Source organism: Lissotriton helveticus, chromosome 8, assembly GCF_964261635.1.
Source record: "Lissotriton helveticus chromosome 8, aLisHel1.1, whole genome shotgun sequence".
NCBI classification, from domain to species: domain Eukaryota; kingdom Metazoa; phylum Chordata; class Amphibia; order Caudata; family Salamandridae; genus Lissotriton; species Lissotriton helveticus.
Genome location: NC_136069.1, coordinates 256,736,131 through 256,752,359, shown reverse-complemented (window position 1 = coordinate 256,752,359; position 16,229 = coordinate 256,736,131). Strand labels below are relative to the sequence as shown.

The 16,229-nt window shown below is 45.6% G+C and overlaps 1 protein-coding gene across 2 annotated transcripts in view; it reads left to right on the top strand.

Annotated features, from left to right (window-relative positions):
* The window catches only part of DCUN1D5 (defective in cullin neddylation 1 domain containing 5), a 132,134-nt gene that overhangs the window by 42,104 nt on the left and 73,801 nt on the right, over positions 1-16,229 (top strand). For both annotated transcript variants that reach the window (XM_078657017.1, XM_078657018.1), the window contains exons 4-5: positions 15,451-15,521; positions 15,914-16,005. In XM_078657017.1, coding sequence (XP_078513143.1) covers positions 15,451-15,521; positions 15,914-16,005 — 163 coding nt within the window. The remainder of the gene's footprint in view (positions 1-15,450; positions 15,522-15,913; positions 16,006-16,229) is intronic.

Sequence of the window (16,229 nt, the reverse complement as noted above, 5' to 3'; positions counted from 1 at the left end):
GTCATCAACAACTGGCCCTGGGGCTGGAAAAGGGGGTTGTGAAATCGGAACCTGATGGACTTCTGCCTGCAAGACTAGAGAACTGGAAGGGGCGGGTCGCTCCGGGGTAACAGCAATAGCTATGTGGCCCAATGAGGATTTTTTTTGAGACTGCAATCACCTCCGATAGTCTTCTTGCGGCAGCCAATTCCAGAGAGACACGAGTCTGCAATTTGGAAATTTCTTGGTCAATCGCAAGATTAGTACGAGTGATGAAATCATCCATTGGACCACTAATTGATGGGCCTCCCTTAACCGCCTTACTACGAGTTAACCTGGTACACATAGTGAGACAGGAACAGGGACCGGGGTAAACCTCCAAATACAATGCAAAAGATGACGAATTACAACCCAGTTAGTCAGTGATGAGAGGTGGGCGAAAGAGGGTGGGCCAGTCCAGACCTCAAACGGCCCGCTCTTTGCCCGGTCTTCGCCCCGGTCGCTCCCGCGCAACGGCAGCCCCGCCCAGTTATGTAGGATGTTGACAGGGCAGGGGGCGTGTCCGGCAGGGAGAGCGGCCACAGGTGTTCCGCGCAGGGACTCCTGGTCAACGGAGTCCCTGCTAGGCTGCTCGCAGCCCTGCCGGTGCGGGAGGGGTCAGTTGGTCTTCTCCTTTGCTCCCTCGACGGCTACTGGTGCAGCGGGACCCGCGGATCGGGTCCGGCAAGTTACAGCGTCTTCCCCTCAACACGGGGCACCACAGCAACAGGCGGTGATTCGGATCCTCAACAGCACGCAGACAACAAGGTTTCCCGCAGGCTGTAAGCACAGAGCAGCTTTTGAGCTGTCAGGGGCGTGTCCGGCAGGGAGAGCGGCCACAGGTGTTCCGCGCAGGGACTCCTGGTCAACGGAGTCCCTGCTAGGCTGCTCGCAGCCCTGCCGGTGCGGGAGGGGTCAGTTGGTTTTCTCCTTTGCTCCCTCGACGGCTACTGGTGCAGCGGGACCCGCGGATCGGGTCCGGCAAGTTACAGCGTCTTCCCCTCAACACGGGGCACCACAGCAACAGGCGGTGATTCGGATCCTCAACAGCACGCAGACAACAAGGTTTCCCGCAGGCTGTAAGCACAGAGCAGCTTTTGAGCTGTCAGGGGCGTGTCCGGCAGGGAGAGCGGCCACAGGTGTTCCGCGCAGGGACTCCTGGTCAACGGAGTCCCTGCTAGGCTGCTCGCAGCCCTGCCGGTGCGGGAGGGGTCAGTTGGTCTTCTCCTTTGCTCCCTCGACGGCTACTGGTGCAGCGGGACCCGCGGATCGGGTCCGGCAAGTTACAGCGTCTTCCCCTCAACACGGGGCACCACAGCAACAGGCGGTGATTCGGATCCTCAACAGCACGCAGACAACAAGGTTTCCCGCAGGCTGTAAGCACAGAGCAGCTTTTGAGCTGTCAGGGGCGTGTCCGGCAGGGAGAGCGGCCACAGGTGTTCCGCGCAGGGACTCCTGGTCAACGGAGTCCCTGCTAGGCTGCTCGCAGCCCTGCCGGTGCGGGAGGGGTCAGTTGGTCTTCTCCTTTGCTCCCTCGACGGCTACTGGTGCAGCGGGACCCGCGGAGCGGGTCCGGCAAGTTACAGCGTCTTCCCCTCAACACGGGGCACCACAGCAACAGGCGGTGATTCGGATCCTCAACAGCACGCAGACAACAAGGTTTCCCGCAGGCTGTAAGCACAGAGCAGCTTTTGAGCTGTCGGGGGCGTGTCCGGCAGGGAGAGCGGCCACAGGTGTTCCGCGCAGGGACTCCTGGTCAACGGAGTCCCTGCTAGGCTGCTCGCAGCCCTGCCGGTGCGGGAGGGGTCAGTTGGTCTTCTCCTTTGCTCCCTCGAAGGCTACTGGTGCAGCGGGACCCGCGGAGCGGGTCCGGCAAGTTACAGCGTCTTCCCCTCAACACGGGGCACCACAGCAACAGGCGGTGATTCGGATCCTCAACAGCACGCAGACAACAAGGTTTCCCCTATATAATAGCTATGATTATAGCCGCTCTGATTATGCCAGAGCTCATACCATAGTAGGCTTTGAATACTAGTAATTCCCTTATTTGACACTTTTCCACAGATCTACATACCCTGGGGCTGGAGGTAGTGGTAAGCAATAGTTCCCCCCTGCCCCCCACCCCATGGATGGAATGCCCTTTTGAGTTTGTGCAAACCTACTAACTTGCATGTTTTATGGGTTTTCATCAGCTTGCTCTTATATTCTCACATGTAGAGAGAGGTTGGAAATTTACTCTTGACAAGGGCAGGAGTAAAAATTATTCGAGGGATGGGATAAAAGTAGTTGGTGGGAAAGTAAACTTGTTACCATGCAGCAGATTTTCGCATGAGATCTGCACATGTATATTTGCCAATACTAACATGCAGTTCACATATGTTCGAGGCATATGAGCTGCAGATTGTACACTTAGCATTAGATCGCCACCTGGTGTTGTTCTCGGATGATTGCAGGTAGTTGTTGTCTTGGAAGAAGTCTTTGTAGTCACGAGATAGGCGACTCCTCCCTTGGACAATACTCCGCATGGGCATTGGCTCCATCCTTAGATTGTTTTTTTCCGCCACAGGGTTCGGATGAAAATTTCTCCGCTCTGGCTAGAAAAACACTTTTTTCAAGCACCTCGAAGCGCAAAACTTCCTCAAACTTCTAAAAACTACCTTCGACGTCGACTACAATAGTTTAGACGCCATCAGTTCTATTCCGGTCATCGACGCGGGCCGTTGGGCCTATCGACACCGTGCGGACTACACCTCATGGACAGGACTCCGTTCAAAAGATGCCCGGTATGTCGAGCAAAGTTTCCACATAGCGATCACCACGGGGTCTGCAACCTCTGCCTATCGCCAGAACACGACGAATCGACCTGCACAGCCTGTGCATCCTTCCGATCAAAGAAAACCATCGGGGAATAGGAGGGCCCGTCTACACGAAATGAGATCAGCCCCGGAACCAGAAGATATCTTTGATGAAGAGGTTCCGCTCGTTCCCGAAGAAGATTCGCCTGATCTCCAGATGGTATCATAGGCAGACTACTCAGATGACTCCGCTCCATCGGGTCAGCGCGTGAGTACTACTGCCCCTGCACCACATACAGTTCCCAAACCGAAGGCAAAGGTCAGCACTCCACCCGCTGGGCCCAGTCGAGACCGAACACCCGCTTCTAAAGCCCCGCCTTCGAGCCCGGCTCCAAAGAAAACAACTAAGCCTTCTAGTGCCTCGGCACCAAGCAAGCCGCACGTGCCCATTCCACCTCTTCCGTCTGCACCAAAACCCAAAGCTGGCTCGGCACCGAAACCAAAGGATGGCTCGGCACCGAAACAGAAAGACCTCTCGGCACCGAAGCCTAAAAGTATCGGCGCCGAAAGAAGTACCGGCTCCGAAGCCGTCCACTTCGAAATATAAAAGTGTGAAGCCATCGTCCGACGCCTCGAAGCCGACGACACCGGCCCCCACACCGAAAACACCTTCTTCAGTGCTGAATCCCACAAGGCCCGATTCCGATATGCCCGAGCCCTCGAACCTGACTACCAAGCTGAAAACAACACCTTCGGTACCAAAAACTATGCCAGAGGACGTTATATCGCCTCCCAAGGCTAAACATACAAAACAACCTTGGCTGGAACCGAAAAAATCGACGCCCAAGAACGTTGTACATGAGGAGGAACTTTTCTTGCCAGTTCCTCGACAAAAGATCTACATCGACCCAAAAACAGGTCATGTAGAAGCTACACCTCAAAAAAAGAGACCAGCTGATGCACCATCCACACCTATGGTTCCTGTCAAGAAAAAGGCCTGTGCAACATCCCCTATGCACTTTTACTTTCCTATACCTCCTCCTCGTTCTTCTCCTACTCCTCTTCACATACCACCTCAGATCTCTCCCGCACATTCTCCACTTTTATCATCACATTCACCTCAACATGATGATCATCAATATAGTCTGGGTGGAGGGGATGATTTAGATGAGCCTTTCCCATGCCCCGTGGATAACGTTATATGGGACTTGCCAAACCCACAAAATGCGCCTGATATTCCTGACCCGCAGTTATACCCTTCAAAACCTTCCCCTCCAGAGGATAACATTTTTTTTGGTGATTTGTTAAACAGAGCTGCTGCTTACCATAAAGTCACTATGCATTCTGATGAGACTGAGGTGGATTTCCTCTTAGATACCTTTGAACAGTCCAAACGGTCTGTTCAAATTCTTCCCATGATTAAAGGGGTCATCAAACATGCTCCAGAGGTATTTAAAGACCCTGTACGCACTAGAATTTTGAACCCCAGAATTGAGAAAAAATATAGGCCTGCACCCACAGACCCAGTCTACATCAAAGGGCCCCTACCATTAGATTCTTTAGTTGTGTCCAATGCTAGGAAAAGGGCAAATTCTCAAACTTCTGGCGAAGCACCCCCACCTGAAAAAGAATCCAAAGTAATTGATGCGTCAGGTAAAAGAATAGCTGCACAAGCCACTAACATCTGGCATATAGCCAATACACAAGCCCTCCTCTCTCGTTATGATAGGGCTCACTATGATCAATTAGAAAAACTACTTGAGCACCTACCAGATCAATATAAAGCTCAGGCAACTGACCTCATACAGGAAGGCAAGTTAATCTCAAATGCCTCAATAAAATGTGCACTAGATGCGGCAGACACCGCATCTAGAGCTGTGAATACCAGTGTCATACTTAGGAGACATGCGTGGCTACGCATTTCCGGGTTTAAACAGGAAGTACAAACTACCATTTTAAACCAACCACTTAATCAGAACCAATTATTTGGCCCAGAAGTGGACACTATACTCGAAAAGATGAAAAAAAGATACGGACACCGCCAAGTCTATGGTGGCTTTACAGTCTACCCCAGCTAGAGGTTCCTTTCGCCGCTACTTCTACAGAGGAGGCTCCAAACAAACTGGAGCAGACACTACAACATCTTTCAAATCTCACACACAAGGCTCCTCTAACAAGGGATATTTTAGAGGAGGATACAGAGGCAATAATAACAATGGGAGAGGTCGCGGTAACAACAGCAATCGATCCTCTTCCGCCACAAAACAGTGACTTCCCTCTGCTCCCCCAACAGCATTCCACTGCTGTAGGGGGCAGATTAACACAGGTCCTGCCTGTCTGGAACTCCATTACAACAGACAAGTGGGTGAGACAGACTATCCAACATGGCTACTGCCTAGAACTTACAGTAACCCCTCCACACATACCTCCCAGGCAGCGTCTAATGTCTACAGACCACCTGGCTCTGCTCCAACAAGAAGTTCTGTCACTTTTACAAAAGGATGCCATTCAACTAGTTCCTTTAGAAGAACAGGGAACAGGGGTTTACTCGCTGTATTTACTAATTCCCAAAAAAGACGGGCCACTGAGACCAATTCTCGACCTCAGGCCCCTCAACCAGTACATACAATCAGATAATTTTCATATGATCACTCTGCAACAAGTACTCCCATTACTGCAACAAGGCGATTTCCTTTCAACCCTAGACCTAAAGGACGCCTACTTTCACATCCCTATACACCCTGCTCACAGGAAGTACCTAAGGTTTGTACTGGAAGGACAACACTATCAGTTCAAAGTCCTTCCATTTGGGGTAACAACAGCACCACGTGTGTTCACAAAATGCTTAGCAGTAGTAGCAGCACATCTCAGAAGGCAGCAGATACATGTCTTCCCTTTTCTAGACGATTGTCTCATAAAAGCCAAGTCATTCAAACAATGTGTCCAACACACCCTCAAACAATTAAAACGTTGCACGACTTAGGGTTCACGCTCAACTACACCAAGTCGCACCTGCAGCCTTCTCATGTACACCAGTATCTAGGGGCTACAATAGACACATCTACAGCTGTAGCGTATCCCTGTCCAGCAAGGATACAAAGCATTCAAAACTTAGTCACAGTCTTCCAACAACAACAATCTCTGCAAGCCAGCCAGAGTGTTCATGAGACTAATAGGCATGATAGCATCTTCATAGTCCCACACGCAAGATTGCAAATGCGCCCGTTACAAGAGTGCCTAGCACAACAGTGGAACCAGGCTCAAGGTCAACCAACCGACCTGGTGTTGGTGGACAACCGCACGCATCGCTCTCTGCAATGGTGGAATACCAAAAACTTGACAAAGGGGCGGCCGTTCCTCGAACCTGTTCCACAGTTAGTGCTCACAACAGACACATATCTCACAGGATGGGGAGCCCATCTCTTACATCATACAACTCAAGGTCAATGGAACAATCAACAAAAACTGTTCCATATCAACCATCTAGAGCTGCTAGCCATATTCTTAGCACTCAAGACTTTTCAACTACAAGTACAAAACAAAGCGTTCTTAATCTGGACGGACAATATGACAGCCATGTACTATATACAAAAACAGGGGGGGGGGACACACTCTCTGCAACTGTCCCAGCTTGCACAGAACATTTGGAGATGGGCCATTCCTCAAAATATAAATCTGTCGGCAGAACACCTTCCAGGAGTTCACAATCAGATAGCAGATCTTTTAAGTCGGCAGTTACAACAGATTCACGAATGGGAACTACACCCACAAGTTCTTCAGCCATTCTTCCAGAGATGGGGTCATCCACACATAGAACTGTGTGCCACCCACGAAAATGCTAAATGCCCAACCTTTGCCGCCAGGTTTCCACACCCATTGTCCAAGGGCAATGCGATGTGGATGAACTGGTCCGGCAGATTTGCATACGCTTTTCCGCCTCTCCCACTAATTCCATTAGTAGTGCGCAAGCTCAGACAACAGTCTCTCAAACTGATCCTGGTAGCTCCCACATGGGCACGGCAACCGTGGTTCACCACACTGCTGGATCTCTCTCTCTGGTTCCACATCAAAAGTTACAGCTCACACCCTCCCTGTTAACACAGAACCATGGAGAAATCAGACACCCAGACCCAAAACAACTGAATTTAGCGATCTGGCTCCTGAAGTCTTAGAGTTTGGTTATTTAAATCTACCACCAGACTGTATGAACATCATTAAAGAGCTAGGAAACCCACTACCAGAGCGTGTTATGCCGCTAAATGGGAAAGATTCGCAATATATTGCAGAAATAATCAAATTGATCCCCTGGATGCTTCCATCCAGAATATCATTTGTTACCTTTTACATCTGCAAAGGTCTAATTTAGCATATTCTTCCATACGCCTGCCCCTTGCAGCAATTGCAGCGTATTTACAAAACAGACAACATCTTTCTCTCTTCAGAGTGCCTGCAATCAAAACATTCATGGAAGGATTAAAAAGAATAATCCCACCCAGTTGCCACCTTCTCCTGTGTGGAACCTGAACGTTGTCCTTACAAGACTCATGGGACACCCTTTCAAGCCTCTACATAAATGTGAACTGCAATTCCTAACATGGAAAACAGCTTTCCTTGTTCCTATTACCTCTCTTAGAAGAGTAAGTGAGATACAAGCTTTCACTATACAAGAACCATTTTTTCAAATACATCCTAACAAAGTGGTTCTTAGATCTAATCCAAAATTTCTTCCAAAAGTCATCACTCCTTCTCACTTAAATCAATCCGTAGAGTTACCTGTGTTTTTCCAAAGCCCAGACTCTGTAGCGGAAAGGGCTTTACACACTCTAGATGTTAAAAGAGCTCTTCTATACTACATAGATAGAACTAAATATTTTAGGAAAACAAAACAACTGTTTGTATCTTTCTCTCCTCCACACAAAGGCAACCCCATCTCTAAAGGTGGGATCGCAAGGTGGATTGTAAAATGCATACAAATATGCTATCTAAAAGCTAAACGTACATTAACAGTTCATCCTAGAGCGCACTTTACTCGCAAGCTAGGAGCCTCTATGGCATGGGTACTTACAAACTTTCTGCCGGGGGCCAAAATTACAGTGTGGGTTGTGGCTGAGGGCCGCACCAGTAGGGGCGGGGTCAGTGGGGGCAGGATCAGTGGGGGCGGGGCTAGAGTAAAAAAAATCAAACCTGTTTCAAAACATTAGACAATGTGAGAATGCTATATTTCAAAAGCAGATGTAACTACAAAGAGCACATCTTAAGAGGCATTGCACAGCTCCATACACACTTTGACCCCAATTCCATCAGTCTCTCTCTCTCTCAGTCAGTGTCTCTCTCTCTCAGCTAGTAAGTCTCTCCGTCAGTCAGTCTCTCAGTCAGTCTCTCTCTCTGTCAGTCTCTGTCTCTCTCTCAGTAAGTCGCTCAATCAGTCACTCTCTCTGTCAGCCTCTCTCTGTCAGTCAGTCAGTCTCTCTCCCTGAGTCAGTCAGTCAGTCAGTCTCTCTCCCTGAGCCAGTCTCTCTCTCTCTCCGTCGGTCTCTCCCTCTCAGTCAGACTCTCTCTCAGTCAGTCTCTCTCATAGCCAGTCAGTCTCTCGCGCTCTCTCTTTAAATAGCAGTATTTCTCTACTATTAACAGACATACAGCAGAACCTAAAAATAGATTTTTAGATCGAACTACGGCGATATTAACACATAACTGACATGGATTGCCTGGTTACAGGGCTTTTAGTGGGATGAAAAACCTGAGGGTTCTCTCAAAGGGCCATGACCGATAAAATTAAGGGGTTGGTTTAAAAACAAAAATCTTTGTTTAGCATAGTGTGCCACCCTACTGGTATGTTGCTGTTTGTCATTGGATCCAGATAATCAGATATAACCAGTAACATTGTACCTGCAACAAGTCAGGACTATTGGCTTTGCCAATAGTTGTTAGTTGCATGAGATAAATAAGAAACAACTATGGCTTTGTTGTATATAAATTAGAATATTGAAAATGTGTCGGTTCTGAAAAGATGAGACTGTGAAAGAAGTAAAACCAGTCTATTTGAAATTACATCAAAATCTTTGTGCAATGATGTAGCTACTGAGATGAGATTTTTTTTCTTCACCCAGAGGGCGAAAATGGAGTTCCCAATAGTTAGTTGCATAAGATAAATAAGCAACAACTACAGCTTTGTTGTATATAATATATAACATTGAAAATCCTTCAGTTCTGAAATAATGAAACTGAAAGAACTTAAACGAGCCTATTTGGAATTACCTCAAAGGCTTTGAGCTGCTGTTGAGTTGAGATTTATCTATGGGCGAAAATGGAGACCCAAGTGGTTGTTAGTTGCATAAGATAAATAAAACTATGGCTTTGTTGTATATAATAGTGTAAATGCTTCAGGTCTGAAATGATGAGACTGAAAGAATGAAAACATGTCAATTTGAACTGAGAAAGGCTTTCTCAGCAGTAGTGCTGCTACCGAGTTAATATATATATTTTTTTTCCACCCTGAAGGCAAAAATGGTCACAACAGCACCATTTTTTTTTTATTTTGAAGACACCTTATAATAGTCTAACTTGATGCTTGTTGCATTATTTGCAAGCCATATATTTTCAAGACTCCTTGCATGGGCTCTTAAAGCCAGAGAGCCCACTCTTATCTCCCTCTCCCTGTTAATTTGAGGCTCGCCTACCTCTACTTCATCACTCGAGTTCACTCAGTCTATCCGGAAGTAATATCAGTGAACTGCAAATTAGGACATTTATTTTCAGTTAATAGTTCTCTCCTCGAAGAATATTTTGTGTGGCAAAGTGTGTTGGTGCTACTAATGTTTCATGTTGGTACAAGGACCCTAGATTATTCGGTCTTACAGTGTGTATGGCTTAGTAAAGACTACTCCTGCAGGGTTTTTGGACAAACAACCAGGCAGGACAGGCACAGTGATGAAAAACTCGCCAATGAAGATTTTACCACTGAGTGTTTCGATTCAAAAACGACCAATGCTAGCAGCCTGGAATATAGTGACATGGCTGATCTTTACAATTCAGGGGAGCTCAGGGTGAGGAATATAGGCTACATAACCTCACATTCCTACCTTCCTGTTGCACAAGATAAATAAAACTATGGCTTTGGGTATACAGAATAGAAAATGCTTCAGGTCTGAAATTACGAGACTGAAAGAATGAAAACTTGTCGATTTGAACTGACAAAAGCTTTCTGAGCAGCACTTCTACCGAGTTAATATATATATTTTTTTTCCACCCTGAAGTCAAAAAATGGAGCCCCCCGACCGTCTAAGCATCTGCTTTAAAGCACCTGGCCCACCAAAAGCCCCGCCAGTTAACTCCTTGAGAACAAACTTGCATAAAAAGTAAATTTAGCTAATAATTAACTCACAATTGGTCACAACAGCGCCATCTACTGTCGCATTCACGTACATTAATCTGCAAAACCACTCGCAATAAATAAGGGTAAATAAAGAAAGGCAGCAACTTGCGTGCCTTCTTTTAAAATCCCGACCTGTAGTGAACCAAGCCTATGACCTCACAGGGTCAGATGAGGGCGGGGGCCGCAGATGAGCATGCGAGACACTACATGTCTGCGCATGCCCCTTTTTACCTCTTCTCAGCAAATGCGGCCCCCGAGGAATCACAACAGCAGTAATGGCGCCGAGTCCCTGACTGCTGTGGTTTTCCATGGGGGCCGCAAGGGAAGGTCTGGCGGGCCGCAAATGGCCCGCGGGCCGTACTATGAGTACCGCCGCTCTATGGCTTTCTTACGAAACATACCCCTAGAGGACTTTGCAAGGCAGCAACTTGGTCTACACTACACACCTTCACTAAACACTATTGTGTTGATGTGCAAGCCAAGCAGCAAGCTGCAGTAGGCCAGGCTGTCCTTAAAACTCTCTTTCAACCCACTGCAACGGATACAAGCGACCACCGCTAGGGGAGACACTGCTGTACAATCAATGCTAAGTGTACAATCAATGCTCATATGCCTCGAAAGGAAAATGCTACTTACCAGTATGCATCTGTTCTTGGCATGTAGAGCTGCTGAGTTGTACACGGCCTCCCGCCTTCCCGGGACTTGTATCCGTTCCAGTTTTTTTACTTAGATGCACACGCATGGACATCCTTTTTTCTTTTACTTATACTAACTCCATCATTTGCCATCATGGCGAAAAACAATCTAAGGCTGGAGCCGATGCCCATGTGCAGTATTGTCCAAGGGAGGAGTCACCTATCTCGTGACGACAAAGACTTCTTCCAAGACAACAACAACCTGCAATCATCCGAGCCCAACACCAGGTGCCGATCTAATGCTAAGTGTACAACTCTGCAGCTCTACATGCCAAGAACAGATGCATACCTTTCTAGGAGTACAATTTCCTGACTCAATGAATTCATGAAACCCATAAATCTGCACTACTGTAAGGACATATACCATGGGTGTACTTTTAGAATTGATTACCTTTTTAGGTCTGGCATTTTTGTTTTCATAAAAATTCTATCCATCAATTGGCTGGCTGCACGGTCAGTGACAACATTATGCTCTTTCACGAGGAGCATATTAGCACGCAAAGTAGTTTTGTTCAGTGCCAGGAACTAATGTGGCATATTTTTGCTATTGGCAATGTTTGTTATAATGATGACGGCTGCACCCACAACAATAAAGCTTTACAAAACCCATGTCAAAACAAGATATACATTGACCTAACCAAAAAGCTGACCACCAAGGTCGTACCTAATGGCTTTGCCAATGCTCGTTTATTTTTATATTGCCTATAATTTTGTTGCAACTGGTTACACTGATTTTCCATTATGAATAATTTTGGGAGATACTCGCATTTATCAACACATTTTGCTAAACGATGCTTAAAAGAAATGGTATCTAAAAGTTCACAGTAGTTTAGCATTTCTTTTTTCCTAGTTGCATATTTTTTAATAAAGATTTTATTTTGAAAGCAAAGAATAGTCTTGCCTTCAAGCTTTTGCATATATTTGCATCTAATCAGTGAGTATCCTGGAAGCATCATACATTGCCTTACATTGCCAAGTGTTTTGGTCTTATTGTTCTTACTAACAAGCAACTAAGTTGATTGCTGGTCGGTTTGAGATTTTTTTTTTATATATCATTCATACCAGTCATGGTCTATAGCTTGACATCTGCCTCCTTGGTAAAGATGCTTCTTAAATTGGTTGAGGTGCTTCCCTGATTCATGAGCTACTCTAATACATTGTGCCATTATAGGTTTTCCACTCTGACTGGAGTACTGTTACAAATTAGGGGTTATTTCACTGTTTGTGTTTTTGAGGTGACATTTATACTTTTCAATTGGTTTTTTTCTTGCACATCAGACGTGTACACATCCAACTCTAACCACATAGAAAAAAATCAGTCTTTTAGACCTATCCGGTTTCTGTCCGATTCATACCACTGAATCAGTTCTGACATACCTAATTGGCGATGTGTTAAAAATGTTGAATCAGAACGAATCCTGCCTTCTAATCCTCCTCGACCTTTCGTCAGCGTTCGATACAGTTAAACATGACAACCTACTAGACTTGCTCAAACCTAGGATGGGGTACTAAGGGTTTGTTCCAAACTGAGCCGCCTCATTTCTCCACAACAGGTTAAACAGTCCCTGTCTAAGTCCACTCTGGTCACATTAGGGGTTCCTCGCTCTCACTTTTCTCTTTAACTTGCTCATGGAGCCTTTAACGGAAATTCTGAGATCATCCAACATCTATTATGACGTACACCGATAGCGCTCAATTGTACCTGAAAGTCTCCTCCCATGACGATATTGGTTCCCTCACCTTAACGCTACCAAAAAAAAAAAAACTGGCAGACCGGCAGCCGCTTCATACTAAGCACTCTCAAGATGGAATTCCTCCTAATCACCTGCCCAAACAATCACCTGATCTCGAGGAATGGGTAACTAACAGCTATTAACTTCTTGCCACACTATATAGATTCTGCAAGATCCCTGGGAATAATTTTAGACAGGAACTTGAATATGCTGAAGCACATCAGCGCATCCACCGAAGGACCAAGCCTCCAAATTAACATCTTAAAATAAAACCCTTCCTCCCCATCAAAAACTTAGTCTGCTGTGCAAGCCCTAGTGATTCCCAGTGTTGCAACCCTCTGTGGCTGACCCAGATCCAAGACTGCTCCTTTAAGGGCCTCACTTAATTAACATTGCTGTAAGACACCCCGGATTTGGAATCCCTAAACTGGCTCCCTTATGAAGCAAGATTATATTTAACACCTGCCTGTTTGACACATAAAGACCTCCACTTCAATACCCCGAGATACCTCGCAAAGAAACTGAAGATTTCTGGCAACTTCAGATCCCCTAGAAGTTGTAGCACCTTACTGTTAAAACCACAGAAATTGTAAAAAAAAAGAAAACTTATTACCGAGCCTTCTCTGGCATCGCCCGGAGAATTTGCAACTCCTTGCCTCCCGTAACCAGACTGAATCCCTCAACTGCATCTTTCAGGAAGGAAGTTAAAGTACTACTGATAAACATATTTCTGCCCTGAAACCCAGAAACAATACTCTCCAGACCTGTCGTGGCATGTTGACTACACCCATGTTTATTATTGCTACCATAGTGTTTTTGATCTGCGGATTTGACACGGAGGTGGTCACGCCCACTCTTCCCCCTCAGCTGGGGAGTTACCACATACGGTATTGGCCTCGATTCGATCGGAGAAGTGTGGCTCAATGGTTAGAGCAGGCAGACCTTGATGCAGAGCTCTGGCCAGGGACCAGGGTTCGATTCCCGCCTCGGTGGGTCTCCGACTCATTAATTCCCCTGACTGGATATTCTCACCTCAGTGCCTGTTCTGATCATGGGTCCCACGCTGCAACTTTGGGCAAAAGCTTTCTTAGTCTCCACAATGGCCCCAAAAGCGCTGGGATGCCTGGCTGCACCTGGGGGGTGCCCAGGAGTGGACATTTCCCAGGAAAGCCAGGAAGGGTTCCTAAGCGGTATACGGACAGCGCCGGGACACCTCCGGTGGAGGTAGCTGTGCGCTTTACAAATTCCAACATTTACATCTATATAGTCTCTTTCTGATCAACTATAAAGTGCTTTGATACCTTCATGGGTCAATTTCACGGTATATAAAACCTTTTAAATAAACCGATATGTACATTTATTCTGTCTAAACATAGATTCATTGTGTTAACCTAGTTTAAGGAGGAAATTTGTTTAGGTGTTCAGAGGTCAAAACTTTCTTATGCCCTGAAACTCGTCTTGAAAGCTGATCACAAAAAGTCTTATAAAACAAGTTACTCTTACTGATCCAAGCCTATTTGGGTATTGTACTACTTCTACTACTGGATAGGGTCTCGCTGTGTTTCCTCCTACAGTATTGGCATTTTTGTGACCATTTCATTAACGATTTTGATACCCACTTTTGCTTTAGCTAAGATCTGTTCCCACAGCGGAAGCTGCTGTTCTATACTCCATAATGTTGACAACGCCATTGAATGGTTTTTAGTTTTAAAAAAAATATATGCCTGGGACCTTTTTAATAATTCCTTTCCATTTTGACAACCTTAGTATTGTTTGTTTTTGATGTGAAATGAACTTTCAGACCTGAGTTACATTTGGACTTTTTGCATATTAAAAAGTAACGTCAATTAGCGAATACTGTAGCTAGATGTTCCTAAAATGATTTGGAGATTTATAGGGCATAGTAATCACCCGTGAGTCTATCCAGGCGCTTCAGCTGTTAAGTGGGCGTATGGTCCCCACAGAGTTATTCGAAGAGCCATGTCTTCAGCGTCTTGCAGTGCTGAGAGAGGTAGTTCCATATTTTGGGTGCCATGTAGGAGAACAAGTGACCACCTGCTCTATTTTTGTGGATGCAGGAAACCAGGGCACAGGTGTCTGGTCAGCTGGTGAAAATGTATGCGGCTGCTCGCCCAATGTTGTGTAGGGCTTTGTATGTGTGAATGAAGAGTTTGAATTGGCTGCATTTGTGAATGGGGAGCCTGTGTAGTTCCTTGAGGTGCGAAGTGATGGGGTGCCGTACAGTGGGTCCACTATGAGTCTTACAGCAGCATTCAGGATGGTCTGGAGCATTTGTAGGAGCTGCTTTGAGATTCCAGCATAGAGTAAAGTGTGTTGCCATTGTCAAGCCTGCGTGTGATGAGTGCTTGCATGAGTCTGTCTGGTATTCTGTGGTAGCCACTTGAAAATCTTTCAAAGGATGTGGAGGCAGAAGGCACTCACTGTGACTTGTGCCGTTATGTCTGTCATTTAGGATGAACCCCAGTTTTTTCTTGTGTGTTTGGTGGGTGTTAATCCTAGCTCTGATGGCCACCAGGTGGAGTCCGATGGGGAGGTCTTGTTTCCAAATATCTGAATGTTTGTCATGTCGGAATTGAGCTTAATGCAGTTTGTGCTCATTCATTCATCTACCAAGGTCATGGAGCTGGTGTAGTTGATTCTAGAGGTGCTTCTCTTGTCCGTGAGAGAAAGTATGAGTTTGGTATTTTCGCTGTAATTACACCCCTTGCTAAAGGTGATTTCATTTTTCACAGCTCCCCAGTCCCCACCCACACACCTTTTAGTCAGTAAAACGTGGGTATGTTCTCTTTTGGTAAACATTTTTTTTTCCTTAGGTCCTGATGATGTTTTAGGCCCAGAAGCAATGGAAAAGTTTTGTGAAGACATTGGTGTCGAACCTGAAAATGTAAGTTTCATTACCAAGGAGTTTGCTGTTTGTGCATAAGTTACAACTTTTCAGTTGATAAAATATTGTATTGTTGGTGCCTTAAATCCGATGGAAAACTGTTGCCTATGAGTCAATGGTTACAATTTAATGAAGTCCATCTTTTTGAAATTGTTCTCTCATGCTGTACATTCCTACCTCCATCATTTAATATCTGACAGTTCTCATCTATGCTGTTTACATGTTAATTAGCACCGAGGTGTATGGCCCGAAGGTTTGCTTATTTTTTTTTAATTAGATTACCACTGATGGTCAATTGTACATATGTAACTTTTCTGATTTGAGTACGCACTCATAGGATTTGTGTTGTTGATTATGTATTTTTAATTTGTTGTTACATATTTGCTTTTCAGATTATTATGTTAGTTTTAGCCTGGAAGCTGGAGGCTGAAAGCATGGGATTTTTTACCAAGGAAGAATGGTTGAAGGGGATGTCCTCTTTGCAGTAAGAGCCTTTTTTTAGTTTTCTTGTATGTCTAATTAAATACATTTTGGTTTACTGTTAACATATTTTGGCTATTAGACTAGGTGTTGAGTGCAAGACTGAAGAATGTTATGCTCTTGATATTGCTTTGTCATAGAAAATCTAAATACGGTGTTAAATGCAGTTATTTGTTGGGTTCCCTATTGTTTACCATAAAAGGGGAGATCAGGTATCTCTTCAAATTT